The following is a 21,311-nucleotide window of genomic DNA, read 5'->3' on the forward strand; positions in this document are numbered from 1 at the left end:
GGTCTCCCCCCGGGTAAGCGGAATCTGACATGTGGCGCCAACGTGGGGCTTGACTGATTGATGTATTACAAATATCTGGATCGATCAGGGGTCCTTAAGGAACCCGAATAGGCGTTTTGCTAAGTATTGGGCATAACACTTGGAGAACGGTACTCGCTGATGAATTGTCATGTCAGACGATCCTGAGAGGATGCAGAATTAGTCACTTTGAAGAATAGTGTTTCTTGGAAAAGTACTTTTTATTTGCAGGTCTAAAGGGGACTTGTGTAGTGGAAAGATAGTGCTAATTGTGTCCGACATACGGAGGCCAGCACCCCATAAGAATACGCACTCTAGTGTGAGTGTAAAAGGCTACACTGCGACCTACTGCTCTGGTCGACAGTGAAGATACTGATCGTGTCTCTTGCAGCGCGAGCCGCGGACCGCTCGCAGAAGGAGGGGGCTGGGCCTAGAGATAGGGTCACCCACTGGAAGGAGAGTGGGGGGGTCCTCAATTTGAGCGACAAAACTAAGGAGCAACTGACAGAGAGTCAAATTTGTGCCAGAATAGTGAAGGAGATTACAGTTGAACTACTCAGCGGAGTAGAGAGGCGATTCCTTGAACCTTTTTGATGATAAACTACGTTTTGTGTTATTTAGGCGTTCCTTGTTGGATACGTTTACCTATCACTTTTGTAGGATATCTTCGATTTCCATTTTTGTTTCAATTGCCTTATTCTTTATTGTCATATTGCGGAGTGCCTCGCGACATTTATTTCCCTTTTGCCTTGATAGCTGACACCTTACCCGTGTTAGCCAAAACAGGCGCCCTTCCTATCGCCCTTCCCTATCCTTTCCTTTTCACCTTTTTGAACAGATTTGGAGGATCGACCAGATAGGTTGATAGTTTTTTTCATCGCAGAAGGATTTTTGAATTTTTCCATTTTTGCACTTGGATTAATTTTGATTTTTCCATTTTTGCACTTGGATTAATTTAGATTTTTCCCTTTTTGCCTTGGATTAATTTTGAACCTTTTCTTCAGACTGAATGGATTTTTGACCAAGTTAAGGTATAGTAACTATGTTCAAATCTAGAAAACGTCCCACTGTCTAGTAAAGGAAATCAGCTGTCGTGGACAGGTGACACGCTCAAAGCTGATAGTCCTGTGTGGAAAGAAGCAGCGCACAAAAGGCGACGCTGAGTACCAGGAGCTGTAGTACATCCCTATCCCAAAGTGCACGGGAAGGCTTCTGAAATAGGCAGCTCCGCTCCTACAACTTGAGAACAGCAAGGCGGGCTATCGAATACGCTTAGAGAATGGCCGAGGAAGAGACAGAGTTACACTTGCTCCCGTGCCCTTCCGATGGGGAAGACACGGCTGCAAGGTCTACCCCTCAGCCTTTAGGACAACACTATGGCCGTGTCCAAATTAACAGGCTGCGACCTCCGAAGGCCAGTTCGCAGGCTGGGTCCTCGAAGCCTAAGAAGGCTCCTCCTCATGTAGCCTTATATGGACCGCATAACCCGTGGTGAATTTGGACAGGCTCGATAGCTACGTACAAATAATTAGGCTGCGTCCTTCGATGTCCAATATGGCGGACAGAAGACGTCACTTCCGGTGCGACAAGAACGCTTACGCCGGTGTCCAAATTCACGCGGCCTCCGAGTACTAGCCTTATAATGGAAACTCCATGGAAACGGGCCCTGAGTGAAGGCTACGAGCATGCAACTTTCGCAGCCTTAAAAGCCTCGCTCTTCTTCTACGCCGTTCTACACTCGCAAGATGCAAACTACCGAAGCCACGTGTTCCGCCTCATCGGAGTGCACTTTCAGATGTAAGTATAAGTTATTTATATGCAATATTAAAACATCACTCATGAGAAATATTGGGCAGCAATGTTTGGATATTTAGCTCCAGATTAAGATAATTTTATTAGTTGCGATATCGGCCAAATATAACGAAGGTAGCTCTAAGAACTATTGCATAGGAGGTACGGCTGAAACATTTGAATTGTCTTATTTCTGCATGTTGGCATTATTTTATTTAATCTTTCCCTTATGTTTTAGGGAGCAAGGAGATGACCGCGCGGCTGATCAAGCTGCGCGGGTAGTACGACAGCCTCTTTACGGGGGCCAAGTTCTCCGCAGCCACAGCATGGAGGTAAAAATACAATTACTATCGGGAAAAATATTTGACGGGTTATTGTCTTATTTCCATCCATTTAAACTCAAAATATCAAAAAGAAAACGCATAAGAATGGCGAGACCCACTATGTCATGATCCGCGTCGGGCATGACAGGTTTTTGTTATTGTTTTTTCGTTCCATGCTTTTGTGTTATTGTTTTGCTTGTTTTCGGGGCGTTTCCCCTCAGCACTCATCCTCGTCAGCCACACACCTGCCCCCGTTAACAATCACACACCTGACTCCCATCTGCTCCCCTAATCAATGGACTATTTAACTACCCCTTGCCGACAGCTCAGCGTCGGAACATTACTCCATACCAGGACTGTCACGGACGCTTCCCGATCTCGTTCTTGCTCTCGTTCACGTACCTCAGTATTTGTTCACTATCGTTGTTCCTTGTCCTTGACCCAGTTTAGTCACGTTTAGTTTGTCTTTGTTATTTTGCACCCTGCCCCGTTTGTTTGTTCACGCCACGTTGTTTGTCCTCGTTTGATTACTTTAATAAATTCCCTTTAGTTTACCCTTTGCCCTGCTTCCTCGCATTTTGGGTCCTCCCCCTCCTCGCCGACCGGCAATCCCTGACACACTATAGCAATTTTAGTTTCCATTCATCAGCCATTTGTGTTTGAATTAGATTTGCGCTAACACGCAGCTGTTTATCCTAGCACAGAATGTGCCCTGTATAAATTCCATGTACCTCCTGCAATGTGCTCCCCAATTACTGATATTAATGAATAATATACGAATCACCCTCCACATTAACATGATAAAACGCACTGAAACGGTCATGAACTAATGTACTGAAGTGCATAAATCTGCATGTTACCCATAACACCAGGATTTCTGACTAATGTTTGCATCTTTTTTACCCATTTTTTCATCCTTTATTTTGGCATGCATTTTTATTTATTTAATACAGGATCATCGTTGAAAAGCTTGAGCTGCAGGGCAAAGTGACGCCCCTGCAGGCAAAAAAAAATGGGATAATTTAAAAATGAAGTATAAAGTATGGAAGTCCACATTTCTTTTTCTTGTGTGTGAAAATGAAGATATAATTGTTTTATCTTTTTGCTTCTTTTCATATAAAGGATTGCAAAAACCCAGGCACTGGCGAAGGGGTGGCAGGGAGAGCTACTGCCGATACTTGGCCCTGGTTCGACCTCATGGATGGAGTGCTCGGACAGAGACCGTCCATCACCCCCCCTGTCCTAATTGCCTCCATCCCTGAGGAAAGACCATGGCCAAGTCAGGCCATCCCTGAAGAACTCCCAGGGCCAAGTCGGGCCAGGGTGACGCAAGAGGAGGAGGAGGAGGAGGAGGAAGAAGAAGAAGTCGTAGAAGAAGAAGAAGAGCGAGGCCAACAGCCGGAGCAACGACCGAGAGGGAGAAAGCGAAGGAGAGAGGATGAAATGATCAAACTATACAGACTCGACTTGGCAATGCGGAGACAGGAATTGGAGAGACAGAGGTTGGCAGAGGAGGGAAGGGCAACTGAGAGGAGGGAGACATTTGAAAGGTTTTTCAGTTTGATGGAAAAGATGATAGATCAAAATAAAAAATGAGTGAAATATGCTTGGTGTTCAAGACTGAAATTTAGATAACATTCATTTAAGAGTAAACAATAACCGGGGTACTTTTAAAACAGATGAACTAGTTCGTATCCCAGTCACATCTTGAGATCAGCTTCTTCAGACAAAAGTGAAAAAGCCCAGGTTTGTGAAAGACCAAAACTTTTACAATAATATGAAGACTCCACCATGTCTGTTTTGCTTCCAAACTTAATTTATTGAAAAACTGGTGGACAAACAAGACATACATTTAGTACATTATAATTCACAGTAACTATTCACAGAAAATAAAAAAACATTTCCCAGTTCATAACTGTTGCAGGATAAACCTGAGTGTGTCAGTGCTGTTTTGCCAATTTTCGCCTGAGCAGGAACTCATTTGGAGCATGGATGGAACCTTTGTTCCAGGACCCATGACATGGATGGGGCACGAGCAAGAGTCCTGATCTTCCTCTCGCGACTTGAAGTGGGGCATCATACCGGTTGCAGTGTCCACTACATCATCCATTACGTGGGGGTTTGCAGGGATGGTTGGGGCAATAGATGGCTGCCATGTCACTACAAAAGATGGGATAGATTTATTAACCATTCATTACATTGTATATGAATCTATTTTTCCATCTTCTGATATTTTGCCATGTTTGTGTGGCTGTGCTGTTTGATGATTCAGTTAAAGATTATTTTGTGGCATATTTGATGGGATGATTGCTCAAATACCATTGTGCAGTTAAAAGTATTTAAATACCTAAATATACTCGTGGTCCTCTGGTACCTCCTCCAGGGCAGACACCTGAGCAGACAGGTGGTCCCTCCACTGCACTCCAGCGACTGTGTCAGCCACCTCTTCCACAGCAGCCTCCTCTTCCCCTTCGTCCTCCGAGGCCATGAGGTCTCCCACTCCAAGGCAGATGTTGTGGAGGACAGCACAGGCAGCGATGACCTAAAATTACATTTCCGGTTCCGGCGCCGCGCGAGTGGCTGCCTGTTTACAGCAGCGTGGCTCACTATTGAGCCTTTTTCGTGTGTTTTTTCCCTTTACCCTTTTTTATTTTATTTTTACCTCACCTCAGCAATGGACATCCAACTTGCGGTGGTTTTACTACTGTTGGGTGCTGTTTTTTGCGCGATCGTGTCCGGAGACGAAACTCGGAGCTACGGATCGATCGTGTACACAAGAGATCAGCTGTTAGCACTCCGTGCTAACCCCGCGTGGGCTCCCGGAGCGAGACCCGATATTCCCCGCGAGCTGAGGAGGAAGAGACGGGGATGTCGTGCGGGGGCTAAACGCCAGGCAAGGAGGAGACGATATCACCCCGTCCTCCAGTCCGTTATTATGGGGAATGTTCGATCCCTCTCCAACAAAATGGACGAGCTAACAGCGCTAACCCGGCACGAGAGGATTGTCCGGGAGGCTAGCTTGCTGGTGTTCACGGAGTCGTGGCTAACAGAGCTAACGCCGGACGCCGTCGTGGAATTGGACGGCTTCCAAATACTACGCGCAGACAGGACACTGGAGAGCGGTAAGAGAAAAGGGGGAGGGCTGGCTGTGTTTGTTAATGATAGATGGTGTAACCCTGGGCATATAACTGTTAAGGATCAACTTTGCAGTCGGGACATTGAGATGATAGCTGTTAGCATGCGTCCGGTCTATTTACCGCGAGAGTTCATTCATGTGATCGCGGTGGCGGCGTACGTGCCTCCCTCTGCTAACGGTGAGACAGCCTGTGATGTACTGAATGCAGCTGTGAGCAGGCTACAAACACAGCACCCAAATGCCTTGTTCCTTATCTCTGGTGACTTCAATCATGCTTCTCCTTCCTCCTCTCTGCCTTCATTCACACAATATGTAACCTGCCACACCAGAGACAATAAAATATTGGACCTCTTCTATGCCAACACCAAGGAGGCGTACACGTCACTGCCCCTCCCCCCGCTGGGCAAAGCTGACCACAACTTGGTTGCTCTCCTGCCTGTGTACAAACCTCTCGTCCGCAGGCAGCCAGCTGTGACACGCACAGTTCAGCGATGGTCCGGAGAAGCCGAGGAGGCCTTGAAGGACTGTTTCAACACAACTGTGTGGGAGGTATTCAGCGAAGCTCACGGTGAAGACATTAATGGTCTAACAGACACAGTTACAGACTATATTAACTTCTGCATGGAGAACACCATTCCCACCAGGACTGTAAGATGTTTCTCCAACAACAAACCCTGGATCACACCGGACATTAAAGCTCTCCTGAAGGAGAAAAAGAGGGCTTTTGTTTCAGGCGACAAGGACGAGCTGAAGAGAGTGCAGCGTCAGCTGAGAAGGAGGATCCGAGAGGGGAAAAAGTCCTACAGGATGCGGATGGAAGAACAACTGCAGCGGAACAATGCCAGGGATGTCTGGAGGGGCCTGAAGACCATCTCAGGCCACGGACAAGCAGGTAAGACCCAGAAGGGGGGGGGGCTTCAGTGGGCAAATGAGTTGACCCTATTTTTCAATAGGTTTGATCAAATGTCTGACCCCGCTCAGGCTTCCCTGATGCAGCCCCCACCCACCCCTCCTGCCACTGCGAACAAGACCCTCTCTCCCCCTCTCTCGCCCCTCTCTCTCTCCACAGGCTCCAGTTCCCAGCCTCATCAGACAACCACCACTTCCTCCTGCTCAGCCTTGTTCCTCACAACATCTCAGGTGAAGAACCAGCTGAGGAAGATGAAGGCGAGGAAGGCGGCAGGCCCAGATGGGATCAGCTCCCAGCTCCTCAAATCCTGCGCAGACCAGCTGTGTGGAATCGTCCAGCACATGTTCAACCTGAGCTTGAAGCTGGGCAGAGTCCCCCAGCTGTGGAAGACATCCTGCCTGGTTCCGGTTCCAAAGACACCCCATCCGAAGGAGCTCAACAACTTCAGACCAGTGGCGCTGACGTCTCATCTGATGAAGACCCTGGAGAGACTGGTCCTCGTCCATCTGCGCCCCCTGGTCAGCTCCTCAATGGACCCACTCCAGTTTGCATACCAGCCTGGCATCAGTGTGGATGATGCCATCATCTACCTGCTCCACACTTCACTCTTCCACCTGGAGAAGGCGGGGGGCACGGTGAGGATCATGTTCTTTGATTTCTCAAGTGCTTTCAACACCATCCAGCCCGCCTTATTGGGAGACAAGCTGGAGCAGGCGGGAGTGGCCCACCACCTCATCACATGGATTCACAACTACCTCACAAACCGGCCACAGTACGTGAGAACACAGGACTGTGTGTCTGACGTGCTCCTCTGCAGCACGGGAGCGCCGCAGGGAACTGTGCTGGCTCCCTTCCTGTTCAACCTCTACACCTCGGACTACAAATACAATTCCACAACCTGTCACCTGCAGAAGTTCTCTGATGACTCTGCGATTGTCGGCCTCATCACTGACGATGACGATCGGGAGTACAGAGGGGTTACGCAGGGGTTCGTGGACTGGTGTCAGCAGAACCGCCTCCAAATCAACGCTGGGAAATCCAAAGAGCTGGTGGTGGATTTCCGCAAGCGTCGGCACTCTCCACCTGCACCAGTGAATATCCAGGGAACAGACGTTGAGAGGGTCTCAACTTACAAGTACCTGGGTATTCATCTGAACAATAAACTGGACTGGAGCGACAACACAGACGCTCTCTATAGGAAGGGTCAGAGCAGACTCTTCCTACTCAGGCGGCTGAGGTCCTTTGGCGTTCGGGGAACACTCCTCAGGAACTTCTATGACTCGGTGGTTTCATCAGTCATCTTCTATGGAGTGGTCTCCTGGGCAGGAGGCATCTCGGGCCGAGACAAAAAGAGACTGGACAAACTGGTGAGGAGGGCCAGCTCTGTCCTGGGCTGCTCCCTGGACTCTGTGGACTCAGTGGGGGGCAGAAGGATGACGGCAAAACTGTCATCAATGCTGGACAAACCAGCCCACCCATTCAATGACACTCTGAGAACACTTTACAGCTCCTTCAGTGACAGACTTTTACACCCTCGCTGTACCAAAGAGAGATTTCGCCGCTCCTTCCTGCCAACTGCTGTCAGACTTTTTAACAAGAACATTGGGTCAGGCCTACAAACGGGAGGGCATTAGTGCAATTGTGCAGTCCTAGGATGCAATATTAACTACTACTGTACTTTCAGCCAAGGGTGTACTTAAATATTGACCAATGATGTATTTTGTTTACCATTACAGTATTCTTATTACAATACTTCTATCACTGTAGTATTTCTACCACTGCAGGATGTTCACTATTACAGTACTTTTATCATTGCAGTACTTTTATCATTGCAGTATTTTTCTATCATTGCGGTACTTTTACTATTACAGTACTTTTACCATTGCAGTACTTTTACCATTGCATTACTTTCATCATTGCAGTATTTTTCTATCGTTGCAGTACTTTTACTATTACAGTACTTTTACCATTGCAGTATTTTCTATCATGCAGTACTTTTCTATCATTTCAGTACTCTTACCATTACAGTACTTTTATCATTGCAATATTTTTATGATTGCAGTATTTTCAATCATTCAGTAGTTTTTATCATTACAGCGTTTCCCCCTCCGTATAATGGACAAACATTAGGAGTGTTTCCTTACACTTAGATACGTTTATACTGTGTATATTTGCATGCTTTTTCTGAATGTCAGCTGCTAATGTTATACATTAACGGCTACATTACGCCGCCGACTCTGTGTGATCTATATCTTTGCTGCTGTAACACCTCAAATTTCCCCATTGTGGGACTAATAAAGGACATCTTATCTTATCTTATCTTATCTAGTCGCTCACCCAATGTGAATAATAATAAAACCTGCGGGGCACATGAGCAGGCTAAAGCAACAACTATATCAATCTATTTTGTGGACCCTAAATTAGAATATCTTATCAATATCACCCTACTTGTTGAGGAGAACCTCCGGGATGGGCGTGATGAGACGCTATTTGAAGCGTTCTCCGGCCTTCTGGTCACACCGGTCACATGTCACCTCAAACCTGTGGAGAGAGCTGGAGGAGTGGCACTTGCAAGCGAGAAGGGGTAAATTACCTCCCTTCTGAAAATTTCAGTTTTGCATAAATTTTGTGTAATAACGTTAATCAATCATTCACTTGATGCTTGAATTTAATTAGTCTAATCTGTTTCCAATAACAATTTGAAAATCAGTACTTGGGAGTGCAATAGGGATTCAGGTTGATCAGGCCTGTCCGCCCATTGCATCCTACGTGCTGTAAGGGCTTACCGGTGCCCTCAATCAGGTTTCTTTCCTGAGGCTCGTCCCTTAAACATTCACTCAAACCACGTATACATACAAACACTTTCTTTCACACTTCCATTCACCAAAAAGATACTTTTCAATTCCACACAGAGTCCCCTGCCTCGGCGCGTCCGCCTTGATTACAGTGAGATTTGTGCTGGCAGATCCTTAATTTTGCCTCAATTTAGCCAGCGTATGCCAAAGTTTACCAGAAATCAGAATCAGAAATCCCTTTATTGTCATTGTACTCAAGTGTGCAACGAGATTAGAGAGCTCCCCTCTCCAGTGCAATACAACAATAATAAAATATATAAATTGGATAAATAAGAGAATAGTTAGTGCAATGGAAAATAATACTGAATAGGGAATATAAAAACACATCACGTTGCTGTTCTGCAAGGTACGGTGTGTTCGTGTGTGTGTGTGTGAGTTTAGAATGGAGATGGCTCTTGGGAAGAAACTGTTTCTCAGTCTTTTGGTGCTTGATTTGATGCACCTTTAGCGCCTGCCAGAGGGCATCAGGTCGAACAGGCGTGAGTTTGGGTGGGTATTGTCTTTGACGATGTTGAGAGCCCTTCTGAGGCACCGGGCGGTGTAGATGTCCGACAGTGAGGGGAGAGGGCAGCCAATAATCCTTTGCGCTGTTTTGACTGTCCTCTGGAGCCTCACTCCGCCTCAGTGCAGCCGCTGTACCAGGTGGAGACACAGTACGTCAGCAGGCTCTCGATGGACGAGTGGTAGAAGGCCAGCAGCAGCTTCCTGTCCAGGTTGAATTTCCTGAGGGCTCTCAGGAAGTGCAGACGCTGGTGGACCTTCTTTACCACTGCTGTGGAGTTGTGTGTCCAAGAAAGGTCATCGGAGATCTGTACTCCCAGGAACTTGAACGTGTGGACCCTCTCCACACACACGCCTTCGATGCAGAGGGGGGGCGGCACCGTCTTGTTCCTCCTGAAGTCGATGACGATCTCCTTTGTTTTTGCAAGGTTGAGTTGCAGTCTGTTGTCCTCGCACCAAGCCGTCAGTCTCTGGACCTCCTCTCTGTAGGCTGTCTCGTCACCTTCCGAGATCAGACCAACCACTGTCGTGTCGTCAGCAAACTTGACGATGGTGTTGTTACCGTGGGCCGGGCTGCAGTCGTAGGTGTAGAGGGCGTATAGGAGAGGGCTCAGCACGCATCCTTGAGGGGAACCGGTGCTCAGCGTACGGGTGGAGGACGTGTAGGGGCTGAGCAACACAGTCTGGGGTCTGTTGGTCAGAAAGTCCTTAATCCAGATGCGTGTGAGGGCAGGGAGGCCGAGAATGTCCAGTTTGGCGACGAGGATGTCCGGCATGATTGTGTTGAATGCCGAGCTATACTCCACAAAGAGCATCCTTGCATAGCTCTGCTGTTGTTCCAGGTGGCCCACTGTGTGTTTGTGGATTTTTCCATTCAGTCCCCGTGATGTAGTTTCTCCTGTTTCTCCTGGACGTAGCTGACGATCCTGCACCTGTGACGTCAAACACCTCATAGATGCGGATGTTTGCAGTCTGGTATTTATGGAATGCTGTCAGGTCAGGGTTCGCGTCATACAGTCATAAAACGTCTGTTGTCTACCTTTGTCACATTTAATACACATCAGTTAATAAATCATCTTCAGAACTATTTAATCCAACTTTATATTTGGTAAACCCATCTCCAATTGCTAGATATTTCCCGTTCTAAGGATTTTCTTTCAACATGATCCTAGAATATTTCAATTAAAACCTATCCTAAAACCATAATCCCTTTGCTTAAAACTTTAAATTTTAGTAAGACTGGCGCTGTTCTGCTGTTCTTCAGGTGTCTCTTGTATGTTTGAGTGTTTTGGTTTGTGTTCTAATTCCCTGCTAATTTATATTTATCTTATCTATTAATTACTTTACTACCTGATATGGAAAGTGAAATGCGCTATATCAATTAAGTTGTATATTCTTTATGTCCCAAAAACGTTTTTAAATCCCAACTCGCCTGCACACACAAAGAGTGAGAGAAAAAGAGAGAGAGAGAGAGAGAGAGAGAGCATGAGAGAGTTAGGGGCAGGGAAATCGAAAAGGGTCTTAATGCTTTGAGTTGATGTTTAGATGCACGCCTCCGAGCAAAGACGTTCGTTTTCTATAGGACTAATTAACTCTTCAAATTTAACAGGTCTTATCAGGAGCTATATAAGTGGCCAGTGCTTAAGTCACTAATAAGTCCTTAACAGCGGGTGGCACATCAATCTTGCAAGGAACCTGCAGTATGACGTCACTTTGACGTAATCAAGGCTCATATTTTCTTATGGGGAACACAAATTCCTTTATTTACCTTTATTTGTGCCAATGGATCCCTAAAAAATTTTCTTCATGCCACATCGCAAGTTGAATCAAATTAACAATAACCTACAGAGAGTAGGCAGCAAAGAAAGTAAACAAAACTATCGTAGACCAAACTCCCAGCTATGTTTATCAGCCAAAGGGAACACAGACACACACAGTGAAACGAGGAGAGGAGCGTCAGGAGAAGAGACAAACTGGGCTGTGAAGGGCTGGGTCGTAAGGAAACAAACATAAGGGCCGCGGGCCACTCAGGGCCTCAGTGTTTCCCCCTCCTATTTGCCTAAAATTATTAAGGAAAAAAAATATTAACTCAGAAAAATCATGAGTAAAATAAATACTATTATCTGCCAATAGAACAGGAACATTTTTCGTGACCAGGTTTAGAAAACTACTAAAATAATAGTAGGCCCATATCAATGACAATCGTCTCAAAATAAGTAGTCTTAAACAGTTTTCAAACTGTAATATTCAGAACAGTATTCTTAAAACGACTCCACTCTGGATGGCCGCAGCCACGTGCTAACCAGCCGAGCCGAGCACCAAGCCACACGCAAAGTGAGCTCAATCAATATTATAACAAAACTGGAACAACAAAGAGGGACTCAAGAACGGTTAAACTCATGAGAGAAATTCCTCAATAATAACGTTAAAAAATAGACATATTTTCCAACATGTGAGTCTTCTGCAACATGTCAGGCATGCAAGGATCAAATTCCGACTGAGGGTATCAGCGTTTCAAAGTGGCTTAACTAATGATTTGCATCGTTTGGTGTCAGGGTTGAGGAAGATGAGGACCCAAACGCAGGGAAGCCAGGCAGGGGTAACTTAAAGGGCATTTATTAAACAGAAAACTAAGGCAAACAAGGAACTTGGAAAAACTTAACGACAGGAAACCAACTACAGGGAGAGGCGACAGGAACTGGCGACAGGAACTGGCAACAGGGACAGGCAACCGGGACAAGCGACAGGGACAAGCGACACTTAAAATGACAATGAACCAACAAGAACTGAGAGCAACCAGGGAACTAAATACACACAAATTGACGAGACAACGAGGAGCACCTGGACAAGACATGGAGGGTTGGAAGGACCGGATTGGTTAACACTAGGGCTTGGGTAAACGAGCACAGGTGGACACAATAGACAAGACGAGACAAGACACATGAACAAGGCCAAAACATGAAACCAAATACTAAACCAAAAATAAATACAAATCATGACAGTTTGGTGTGTATTTGAGCGTACACTATTATCTGTTAATTCATGAAATCCTATTAATTTTAATTGCAAAAATAGTGGATTTGTTGGTCCTCGATATTGCTTTCTACTAATTATTTTATGGCCCCTTTTTGTAAAGTAAAAATTGACTGCCTGTATGCTTTGCAGGCCTTCCCCATGTGTCAATCCAATGGGTCATATATGGAACACTCATAACATTATATTAAATATTGATATATATAGTGCAGAGGTATTCAATTAAAAGTCACAGAGGTCCACGACTAAAACTTTTCCAATTCAAAGGTCCGAACCAAAGTCCAACTTCCCTGAATGTCTAGCCTATGTTCATATTTTTACATAGTTTCAATATTTAGTCATTTTCAACAGAGCACACTTATATACTAAATATTTAGCAATGTTCCCATTAAACACCTTTGCCAGTCAAACAAATATAAGGCGTTTTCACATTCAAGAAAATGTGGCTCCATGAATTTAAGGGCGCCACTTCCAGAAAAAAACAGTAAAATATCTCCTGCAGAAATATATCAAGTGCTAAGCATTGAGTTATCAGCCTAAAGAAAAAACGGAAAGCCTAATTATCCAAACAGGTCGACATGTTCAGTACATAATCAATAAAAATGGCTGTCCTCATGAAAAACTAATTCAAAATGAGCTTTGACACCACCTTGCCTTTTGAATATTTTTTAACTTCTCTTAATGATAAAAATGAGTTTGTGACTGCCCTGCCAGTGACTTAAATCTGGGTTGGAACGGAGTTAGGGCCATTGGGATTTGGTAGATTATTTCACACATCTGGGCTTTGTTATTTCCTTTAAATAATGTTTGTGCAACCGCCTTTAAGCACTCCTTGACAACTTCCCCATCACTGAATGTTTTTTTATTTTTTATGTTTCCCCAAAATCCATGATACTTTTAGTGAACATTCGTTTGCATGCCGCTGGGCTGTAAACAAAAATGTAAAAATCTGTTATACTGCACTCGAAGTTCGACGTTTTTGCCTGCGTTCACTTCAAACTTCAGCGGATAACGTTGCACAAAAGGGCGGTGCTTTGTTTTGTAGTGGCGCTTCGCAATGTTGCGACGGTTTCGGAGCATATGATGCACCCTGGTTTTGAATCGGCTGCAGCCAGAACGAAACTAAATTTCTCCGTCCATTCATTTAAAACAACACGCATTGACCTTGCGAACTTTTTACCACGGCAAACTGTCAGCAGCACTCTTTTCCGGTCTGCTGCGCAATTGGCAGTGGGTCGTAAACAAAAGATTTGATTGGCTCAAATCAGTGACGCCTTTCCGTATTAACTAGAATTTAAACTAAGTACTATAAATTTAGCATATGAGAATAATATAATAAATTAGTAAACATCTGGCCTACAATCCCAGTCATTCTTGTGACCCGTGCTTCTAGTTTCATTCGATAAATGCTTCTTGTTTCATCAATGTTTAAAATACTCAGTAAATATGAACCTGCTAACTTTAATTATCGACATTCTGTTTAAAATAATGCCAGTTATCGTAATAGAATCCTTTAGTATTCTGTTTTATTCACTGTTTTTGTTGGGTTGATTTTGTAGTCTATAAACCAGTGGGGTCCAACTCCGATCCTTGAGGGACCCTATCCTGTATTTTTTCAATGTATCCCTCCTCCAACACACCTGATTCACATGATCAGGATCGTTATCAGGGTTAATCACGTCAAGTCAAGTCAAGTCAATTTTATTTGTATAGCCCTTAATCACAGACAGTCTCAAAGGGCTTTACATAGCCACAATCGACATCCCCGATCTTAACCCCCAGGAGGGCAAGGAAAAACTCACAAAAACTCATTAGGGGAAAAGTGAGAAACCTTGAGAAGGGACCACAGATGGGGGGATCTCAACTTTCTTAATGAGCTGATCATTTGAATAAGGTGTGCTGGAGGATCGAAGCATCAAAACATGCAGGTTAGGGACCCTCGAGAACTGGAGTTGGTCACCCCTGCTATTAACAAATTTGAGTTGTGCGTCTAAAAAAAAAAATTCAAAATACAATACAATACGTACACATTGACGTGCATACGCTGTGAAACAGCAAATGGCTCATTAAATCACAAATAATGTTGATGCTTTGATCGGTTCGCCGATACTTGGATAACTGGTGGAATTTGAAACGTCATTGCAGCAGATATTTTTATGAGTTGATCCTGTCTTTATTATCATTGCAAGTGTTAGCCTGGCAACCAGAAGTTAGCACACCCTCATGCCCCAAACGTGGAAATGGTGTGATAGAGTCCATTGCGAGTTACTCAGTAATAAAATCTTGGTCCTTTTCAACCACAACACTGTGCAGTTAGCCATCAAGCTATGCTATGTCTACAACCTAAAACATGTCTCTTCCCTGGTACACCAATATGCGGCACAAGGAGCAGGACAATGGCGAAGCAGACAGCTCCACTGTGAATTGGCTGTCTATAAGTGGCTAGTAGTCACCTTTTGGTTACTTTTTTGTTTTTTTTGGGGGGAGGGGGTCAATATCCTTCTTGTCAGCGGACCCGAGGAGATCAAGAAACGCCCCTATAACGGTGCAAGCGAGCACAGGCTGGAGACATACAATAACATACACCAAGAACCAAAGCAAACTCCTTTTTTATTAAGAAAACGGTTGCTCTTTGCCGCAACAACATAACATTTGTGTGTGTGTTTCAGGATTGATTTTAAGGTGCTTCTATTAGTTTTTACATGTCTTAACGGTCTTGGGCCATCTTATTATCTGACCTTCTTTTCTTGTATCAACCCTCGCGGACCCTGAGGTCCTCTGGCACCGGCCCAGGGTTCGCGGTTAACTTTAAAAACTGCTTGCCCATAGGGTAAGTGCCACTAAAATTTGCCTTGCCCGAGTGGCCAAATTACTTGCCCGACTTGGGCAAGTGACACTTTTTTTTCTCTAAGAATAAAATGTTTATGGTTGTAAAATGTGTGCCACAAATGTAAATAAACATATAATCTGATAAGCATAAATTAATCTTGTTTTCATCATCAACCATGAAACCCTACTCACAACAGCATGTATCATCCTGTGCAGTTATTGAAAATGTTAATTGTAGTTTTAATAATCAACAAATCTGCATGTTAAATTGGGAAAATGATATTACAGCAATCCAGATTATCAATTTTAAGTCCAGGAGAGCCTATTAATTGAGGAATCACATGAGTAAGTTATGAGTGTGGGAAATTTGTGTATTCCTTTAAGACCAGTGCCTGTGGCGCTGCCTCCATAAGTTTCATAGCATAACCAGAACACAGTCACTGACACTATGTCAGGTCACATCATGGAGCTAATGAATTAACAGCCAATAATCAAATATTACTCCCTTCCTTACTCACAACTGAATTGTCTACTTAAAAATATTCGAGCTATTTTAGTCATGTCAGGGGAATCCGAAATGTTCGGATTTGAACGAACTCGTCGCAACTTGTAAACATGCGCCGAAGGTAAGAAAACTTGCGGCTGTCAATTTTCGGCCAAAATATCGTAGGTTTTTGTTGTGTTTTTCAAACTTCAAATGAGGATGCAACTACAGCGAGTTCCAATACTGCGGGATTTATTGACGTCCACTTTAACTCGACATTCACTGAACTAACTGATCCCCGTAGCGCTCGCCCATTGCCCCCGATAAGGCCAATGGACCATACCACAACATAAGGGGGTGTCTGGGTTAAACCATCACCATACAGTGCACACAAACCGATCGCACCACCGTTTTTGTCGAAATTAAAGATATTTGGCTGCTTTAAAAAATGCTTGCCCGGTCGGGCAAGTTGCCCATAATTTTACCTTGCCCGTGGCCAAATTTCACTTGCCCCGGGCAATCGGGAAGCGGTTAACCGCGAACCCTGTGGCCTGTTAATTATTCAGAGGGTGAGGACTAGAACACATGGCGAGGCTGCATTCAGCCATTCTGGTTCTCGTCTATGGAATAGCCTGCCGGAGGACATCAGTTCCGCAGAGACTGTTGATATTTTTAAAAGGAGGCTCAAGACTCACCTTTTTAGTTTGGCTTTTAAATGATTTATCTTAGTCTTTTAATTCAGGACTGTCATTTTATCTACTATCATTGTCTTTAATTTTTAGCTTCTTTGTCTTTTAGTATCATCATTTTTCTTATATATTTTAGCTCCGTCGTTTTATATTATTGTCTTTTAATTTTTAGCTTATTTGTCTTTTTGTATCATAATTTTCTTCTATATTTTAGCTCCGTCGTTTTATATTATCGTCTTTTAATTTTCAAATTATTTGTCTTTTAGTATCATCATTTTTAAAAAAATATATTTTAGCTCCGTCTTTTTATATTATTGTCTTTTAATTTTTAGCTTCTTTTCTTTTAGCATTATTTTCTTTGATATATTCTCACAGGGGGCTTCATCCCAGAGGCTCCTTAGGCCCGGCGGACCGGGGCCCTCTGCACTATGTGTAGGGTCTACCCTGGTCAGTCTGGGACGGGGGTCTGTGTGTTGGCGGAGCTCCCTGTGGCCGTGGGCTGTCATCCCTCTCAGCGCGGATGACCTACCCTGGGTACATTTTCTCATATGGTTTCTCTGTGCCTTGCCATGTCTCTCTGTCTACCTACTAAGACAGTTTATTAGGTTGTGTGAATGCGAGTGTTTAGTGTGTATGCGAGTTCAGGCGTGTATGTGGATGTGTCTTGTCTTTATGTTGGGTGGGTGGAATGGGTTTTAGTTTTTTGTTGTAATTTGGATGTTTTTATTGTACAGCACTTTGAGCTACATTTTATGTATGAAAAGTGCTTTATAAATAAAATTTGATTGATTGAACATTTTTTTCAACAACATAACATTTACTCGAGGCAGTTGGGAATTCGTCTCTATTCTCTTCCCCCGCCTTCCGCTCCCCTGTTGCCTTCACAGCCTCCCCATATAAGAGGAAACCACAGAACCCATGAACTATTTACAAAGTCGCAACAATACATTTGACAACTCAACAAGTTGATATTTTTCAAATAGTTATTTTTTAAGCAACTGGGTTCGTCGTTAATTATGTTTTGACAAGAGATAAACACTCTTAACCGACCATGAAACTTTAATATCTGGATGCCTCTCGTCAGATGGCTCAAACTTCTGAAGACGACTAGAGTGGGGTTTACTGCAGTCAGGCCAGCCTCCACTGGCAAAGACGAAGTCAAGCCAGCCGCCACTGTTATTTTTTTAAACGGCGCATTACAGTAAAACGCCGAAAGCACGTGCTATTGAGCACTTTCAAAATAAAAGAAAACCAACTAACTGTCATGACCCGTGTCGGTCATGGCAGGGTTTTGTTATTATTTTGTCACCGTCCATGCCATGCCTTTGTTATTGTTTTTGATTTCGGTCAGCTGAGTAGGGGCGTGTCCCCTCAGCACTCCGTCCCCACCAGCCACGCACCTGTTCCCCGTTAGCCTCGCACACCTGACTCCCATCGGCTCCCATAATTCTGGACTATTTAACCACCCCGTGCCGACAACTCAGCGTCGGAACATTACTCCATACCAGGACTGTCACGGCCGCCCCCTGATCTCGTTCTCGCTCCCACTGCACCATTAAGGACTGTCACGGCCGCTCCCCGATCTCGTTCTTGCTCTTGTCCGCGTTCACGTTCATGTCCCTCAGTATTTGTCACTATCTTTGTTCCTCGTCCTTGATCCAGTTTAGTCACGTTTTAGTTTGCCTTTGTTATTTTTTGCACCCTGCCACATTGTTTGTCTTTGTTTGATTCAGTTAATAAATTCCCTTTAAGTTCCCCTTTTCCCTGCTTCCTCGCATCTTGGGTCCTTCTCCACCTCGCCACCGGCGATCCTGACACTAACGCATGCTCGTCAGTAGTTAGGACTTAAAATTATATTATTAAACTTCTCTGCGGACAGGCAACCATAAGTTTACCTAGGGGGAATGCAAACAAACTCAGAATTGCACCAAAAAAATGTCCTGAATTGGGATAGAAATAGAAAAATAATGCCTGCAACCAGACCAGTGCTGGGACACACTAGGCCAACCCAGGTATCCAACCAAAGTACTTTGGTCAAAATTTGATGTGGCATTTCAAAATAAAAGGCAAAAGAAATCTCAAAATTTGACCGCGACACCCAATTTCGAAAAAAAAATAAAAATTTGTTTTCATTATGCTGCAACCAGACTACTGCTGGTGCACATAATGCCACCCCAGGTATCCTGTTATGTTTTTCCAGAATCTCTGGGAAAAAAAGTCAGGACTCTTAAAGCGCAGACACAGAAAATGAATTTAACCAAGATATTTTACAAAAATATTTCATAGGCGAGACCAACAAAGTGCAACAAATGACGCTGGTGGAAAACACACCAGGAAAATAATGACGGGAACGAAAAACGCTTGCAAACGCCAAGGAACAAAAAACAAAACAAAAATCGCTTGCAGCTGAAGGATAAGGAAAACCAATTCACGAAAGAGCACAAACGAGATAATCAATAAACAAAGAAATCACTTGCGAATGAAAAAGGACATAAAACACAGAAGGCAAAAACGAGACTAGTAATTCGCAACTTGGTATCTTGAGCAAGAGGAATATTCCGACATTGAGTTGACGGCATGGAGTCCTTAAATAGTCCCCTAATCATAAACGTGATGAGTGACAGGTGCGTGACTGGTGGGCGGGTCTCTCCAGCCATGACGACATGACCTGGAACGAAGCGCTGGAAGGAAACACCCCCACTCCAGCTGAACAAAAACAAAACCTAAACATGACAGGACAGGACAAAACGGACCATGACCTATCCAACCAAAGTACTTTCATCAAAATCTGATGTGGCATTTCAAAATAAAAGGCCAAAGAAATCTCAAAATTTGACCATTACACCCAAATTCGAAAAAATTAAGCTGAATTTTTAATGATTTTTCTAAATCGGGTGTCACGGTCAAATGTTGAGATTTCTTTTTCCTTTTATTTTGGAATGCCACATCAGATTTCATTCAAAGTATCTAGTTGGGTACCTGGGGTGGCCTAGTGTGCCCCAGCACCGGTCTGGTTGCGGGAAAACGAAAATGTAATTTTTAATGATTTTTTTTGTAATTGGGTGTAAGAGTCAAAAGTAGAGATTTTTTTTTTGTCTTTTATTTTGAAATGCCACATCAGATTTTAATGAAAGTACTTTGGTTGCATAGCTGGGAGGACCTAGTGTTCCCCAGCACTGGTCTGTTTGCGGGATAATGAAAACTTAATTTTTAATTTTTTTTTTTTTTAATCAGTTGTAATGTCAGCCATTGATGCACAGTTAACATTAATTTCTATTTCTATCTCAATTCAGAACATTTCTTGGTGCAATTCTGAGACAGTATGCAACAGAGAAGTTTAATAACATTATTTTAAATCCAAACCACATGAACACATGAGTTTGTGAGCTTTAATTTTGAAGGTGGCCAATAGCATGCGAGTTCGACGCATTACGGGAATGGACCGTTATGCACAGTATTAAAAATAACAGTGGCGGCTGGCTTGACTTGGTCTTTGCGAGTGGAGGGTGGCCTGACTGGAGTGAGTGTTTTGGTGTTATGTTTGTGAAAGTATTGTAAATTACACAAATCTCTCGAATTTGTCATGGCGGTCAAGACCAACAAGTAATACCCCAACATGGCTGGCGTTTTAATTTGTTTTGCACATTTGTCAATATCAACTAGGCATATAAATTTAATGAAAAGTACGTACTGTATTGGGCTCTTATGTAGTCGCTGATCCACTTCAGTTACTTTCCTCCTTTAAGTGGTAACAGAATCCACAATCATGCCAGCGTTGATCACAGCTGTAACTCAAGCCCAGTCACAGTCACCCCACATGCAAATATACACAACCAGACGAACTTAAGCCAACGATCAAGATGAAACTGGCCTGTTGCTCTCTCATCTTTTCTGATGTCACAACTGCCAATCTTCAGGCCCGCCCCTAACAGCCTACGCTCACAGTTACATATGTTACACACTCAATTTGAAACAAATAAAATGATGTATTCTATTCTATTCTATTCTATTCTATTATCCATCCATCCATCTTCTGTACCGCTTCTCCTCACGGTGGGATCAGAGTTTTTCTTTGTTGAGAAAAAAGACAAGACGTTACGTCCGTGTGGACTACAAGGCTTTAAACGACATTACCGTTAAGAATCGCTACTCGCTTCCATTGTTGGACTCAGCTTTCGCTCCGCTACAGTCGGCCACCGTTTTTTCAAAACTCGACTTAGGCAGCGCGTATCACTTCACTTCACTTCACGATCACAGAATTCGGGAAGGGGACGAGTGGAAGACCGTGTTCAAGACACCTCTAGGGCACTTCGAATATCTGGTAATGCCGTTCGGCTTGACCAACGCCCCCGCAGTTTTTCAGAGTCTAATCAATGCTGTATTACGCGACATGCTTAATGTCTGTTGCTTTGTTTATCTTGACGATATACAGTGAACCCCCGGTTTTCGCGGTTAATGGGGACCGAGACCACCCGCGAAAACTGAAAATCCACGAAGTAGCATCGCACCTTAAAAAAAAAAAAAAAAAAAAAAACACCGTGTATATATATATACTTCGCACCTATATATATAAATATATATATATATATATATATATATATATATATATATATACTTCGCACCTATATATGTATATATATATATATATATATATATATATATATATATATATAGGTGCAAAGTAGCGGCACACCTTCAAAAATGCTTAAAAAAAAAAATATATATATATATATATATATAGA

General features: G+C 43.7%; 2 protein-coding genes across 2 annotated transcripts; both read left to right on the forward strand.

Moving 5' to 3' along the window:
* The first annotated feature begins 1,343 nt into the window (after positions 1-1,343).
* On the forward strand, positions 1,344-4,582 carry LOC148317964 (uncharacterized). The gene is made up of 4 exons (XM_088282352.1): positions 1,344-1,815; positions 2,048-2,141; positions 3,255-3,634; positions 4,516-4,582. Exons 1-4 carry the CDS (start codon positions 1,661-1,663, stop codon positions 4,526-4,528), a joined length of 642 nt encoding a protein of 213 aa, XP_088138478.1. The 5' UTR covers positions 1,344-1,660; the 3' UTR covers positions 4,529-4,582.
* A 205-nt stretch (positions 4,583-4,787) lies between these two features.
* LOC148317965 (uncharacterized) lies at positions 4,788-21,004 on the forward strand. The gene is made up of 3 exons (XM_088283538.1): positions 4,788-6,160; positions 6,338-7,425; positions 20,687-21,004. The coding sequence occupies exons 1-3, from the start codon at positions 4,807-4,809 to the stop codon at positions 21,002-21,004; spliced, it is 2,760 nt and encodes a 919-aa protein (XP_088139664.1). The 5' UTR covers positions 4,788-4,806.
* Positions 21,005-21,311: the final 307 nt, after the last annotated feature.

The sequence above is a fragment of the Idiotropiscis lumnitzeri genome, chromosome 19 (assembly GCF_059441095.1).
Source record: "Idiotropiscis lumnitzeri isolate Australia: NSW breed Sydney's pygmy pipehorse chromosome 19, RoL_Ilum_1.0, whole genome shotgun sequence".
Classification (NCBI taxonomy): domain Eukaryota; kingdom Metazoa; phylum Chordata; class Actinopteri; order Syngnathiformes; family Syngnathidae; genus Idiotropiscis; species Idiotropiscis lumnitzeri.

Excerpts from the sequence above, each read along its gene's own strand:
- LOC148317965 (XM_088283538.1), top strand. The coding sequence starts at position 4,807 with ATGGACATCCAACTTGCGGTGGTTTTACTACTGTTGGGTGCTGTTTTT. Across the intron at positions 6,161-6,337 it reads CTCAGGCCACGGACAAGCAG|GCTCCAGTTCCCAGCCTCAT; the intron begins GTAAGACCCAGA and ends CTCTCTCCACAG. Across the intron at positions 7,426-20,686 it reads GGCGGCTGAGGTCCTTTGGC|GCTTTAAACGACATTACCGT; the intron begins GTTCGGGGAACA and ends GTGGACTACAAG.
- LOC148317964 (XM_088282352.1), top strand. The coding sequence starts at position 1,661 with ATGGAAACTCCATGGAAACGGGCCCTGAGTGAAGGCTACGAGCATGCA. Across the intron at positions 1,816-2,047 it reads ATCGGAGTGCACTTTCAGAT|GGAGCAAGGAGATGACCGCG; the intron begins GTAAGTATAAGT and ends CTTATGTTTTAG. Across the intron at positions 2,142-3,254 it reads TCCGCAGCCACAGCATGGAG|GATTGCAAAAACCCAGGCAC; the intron begins GTAAAAATACAA and ends TTTCATATAAAG.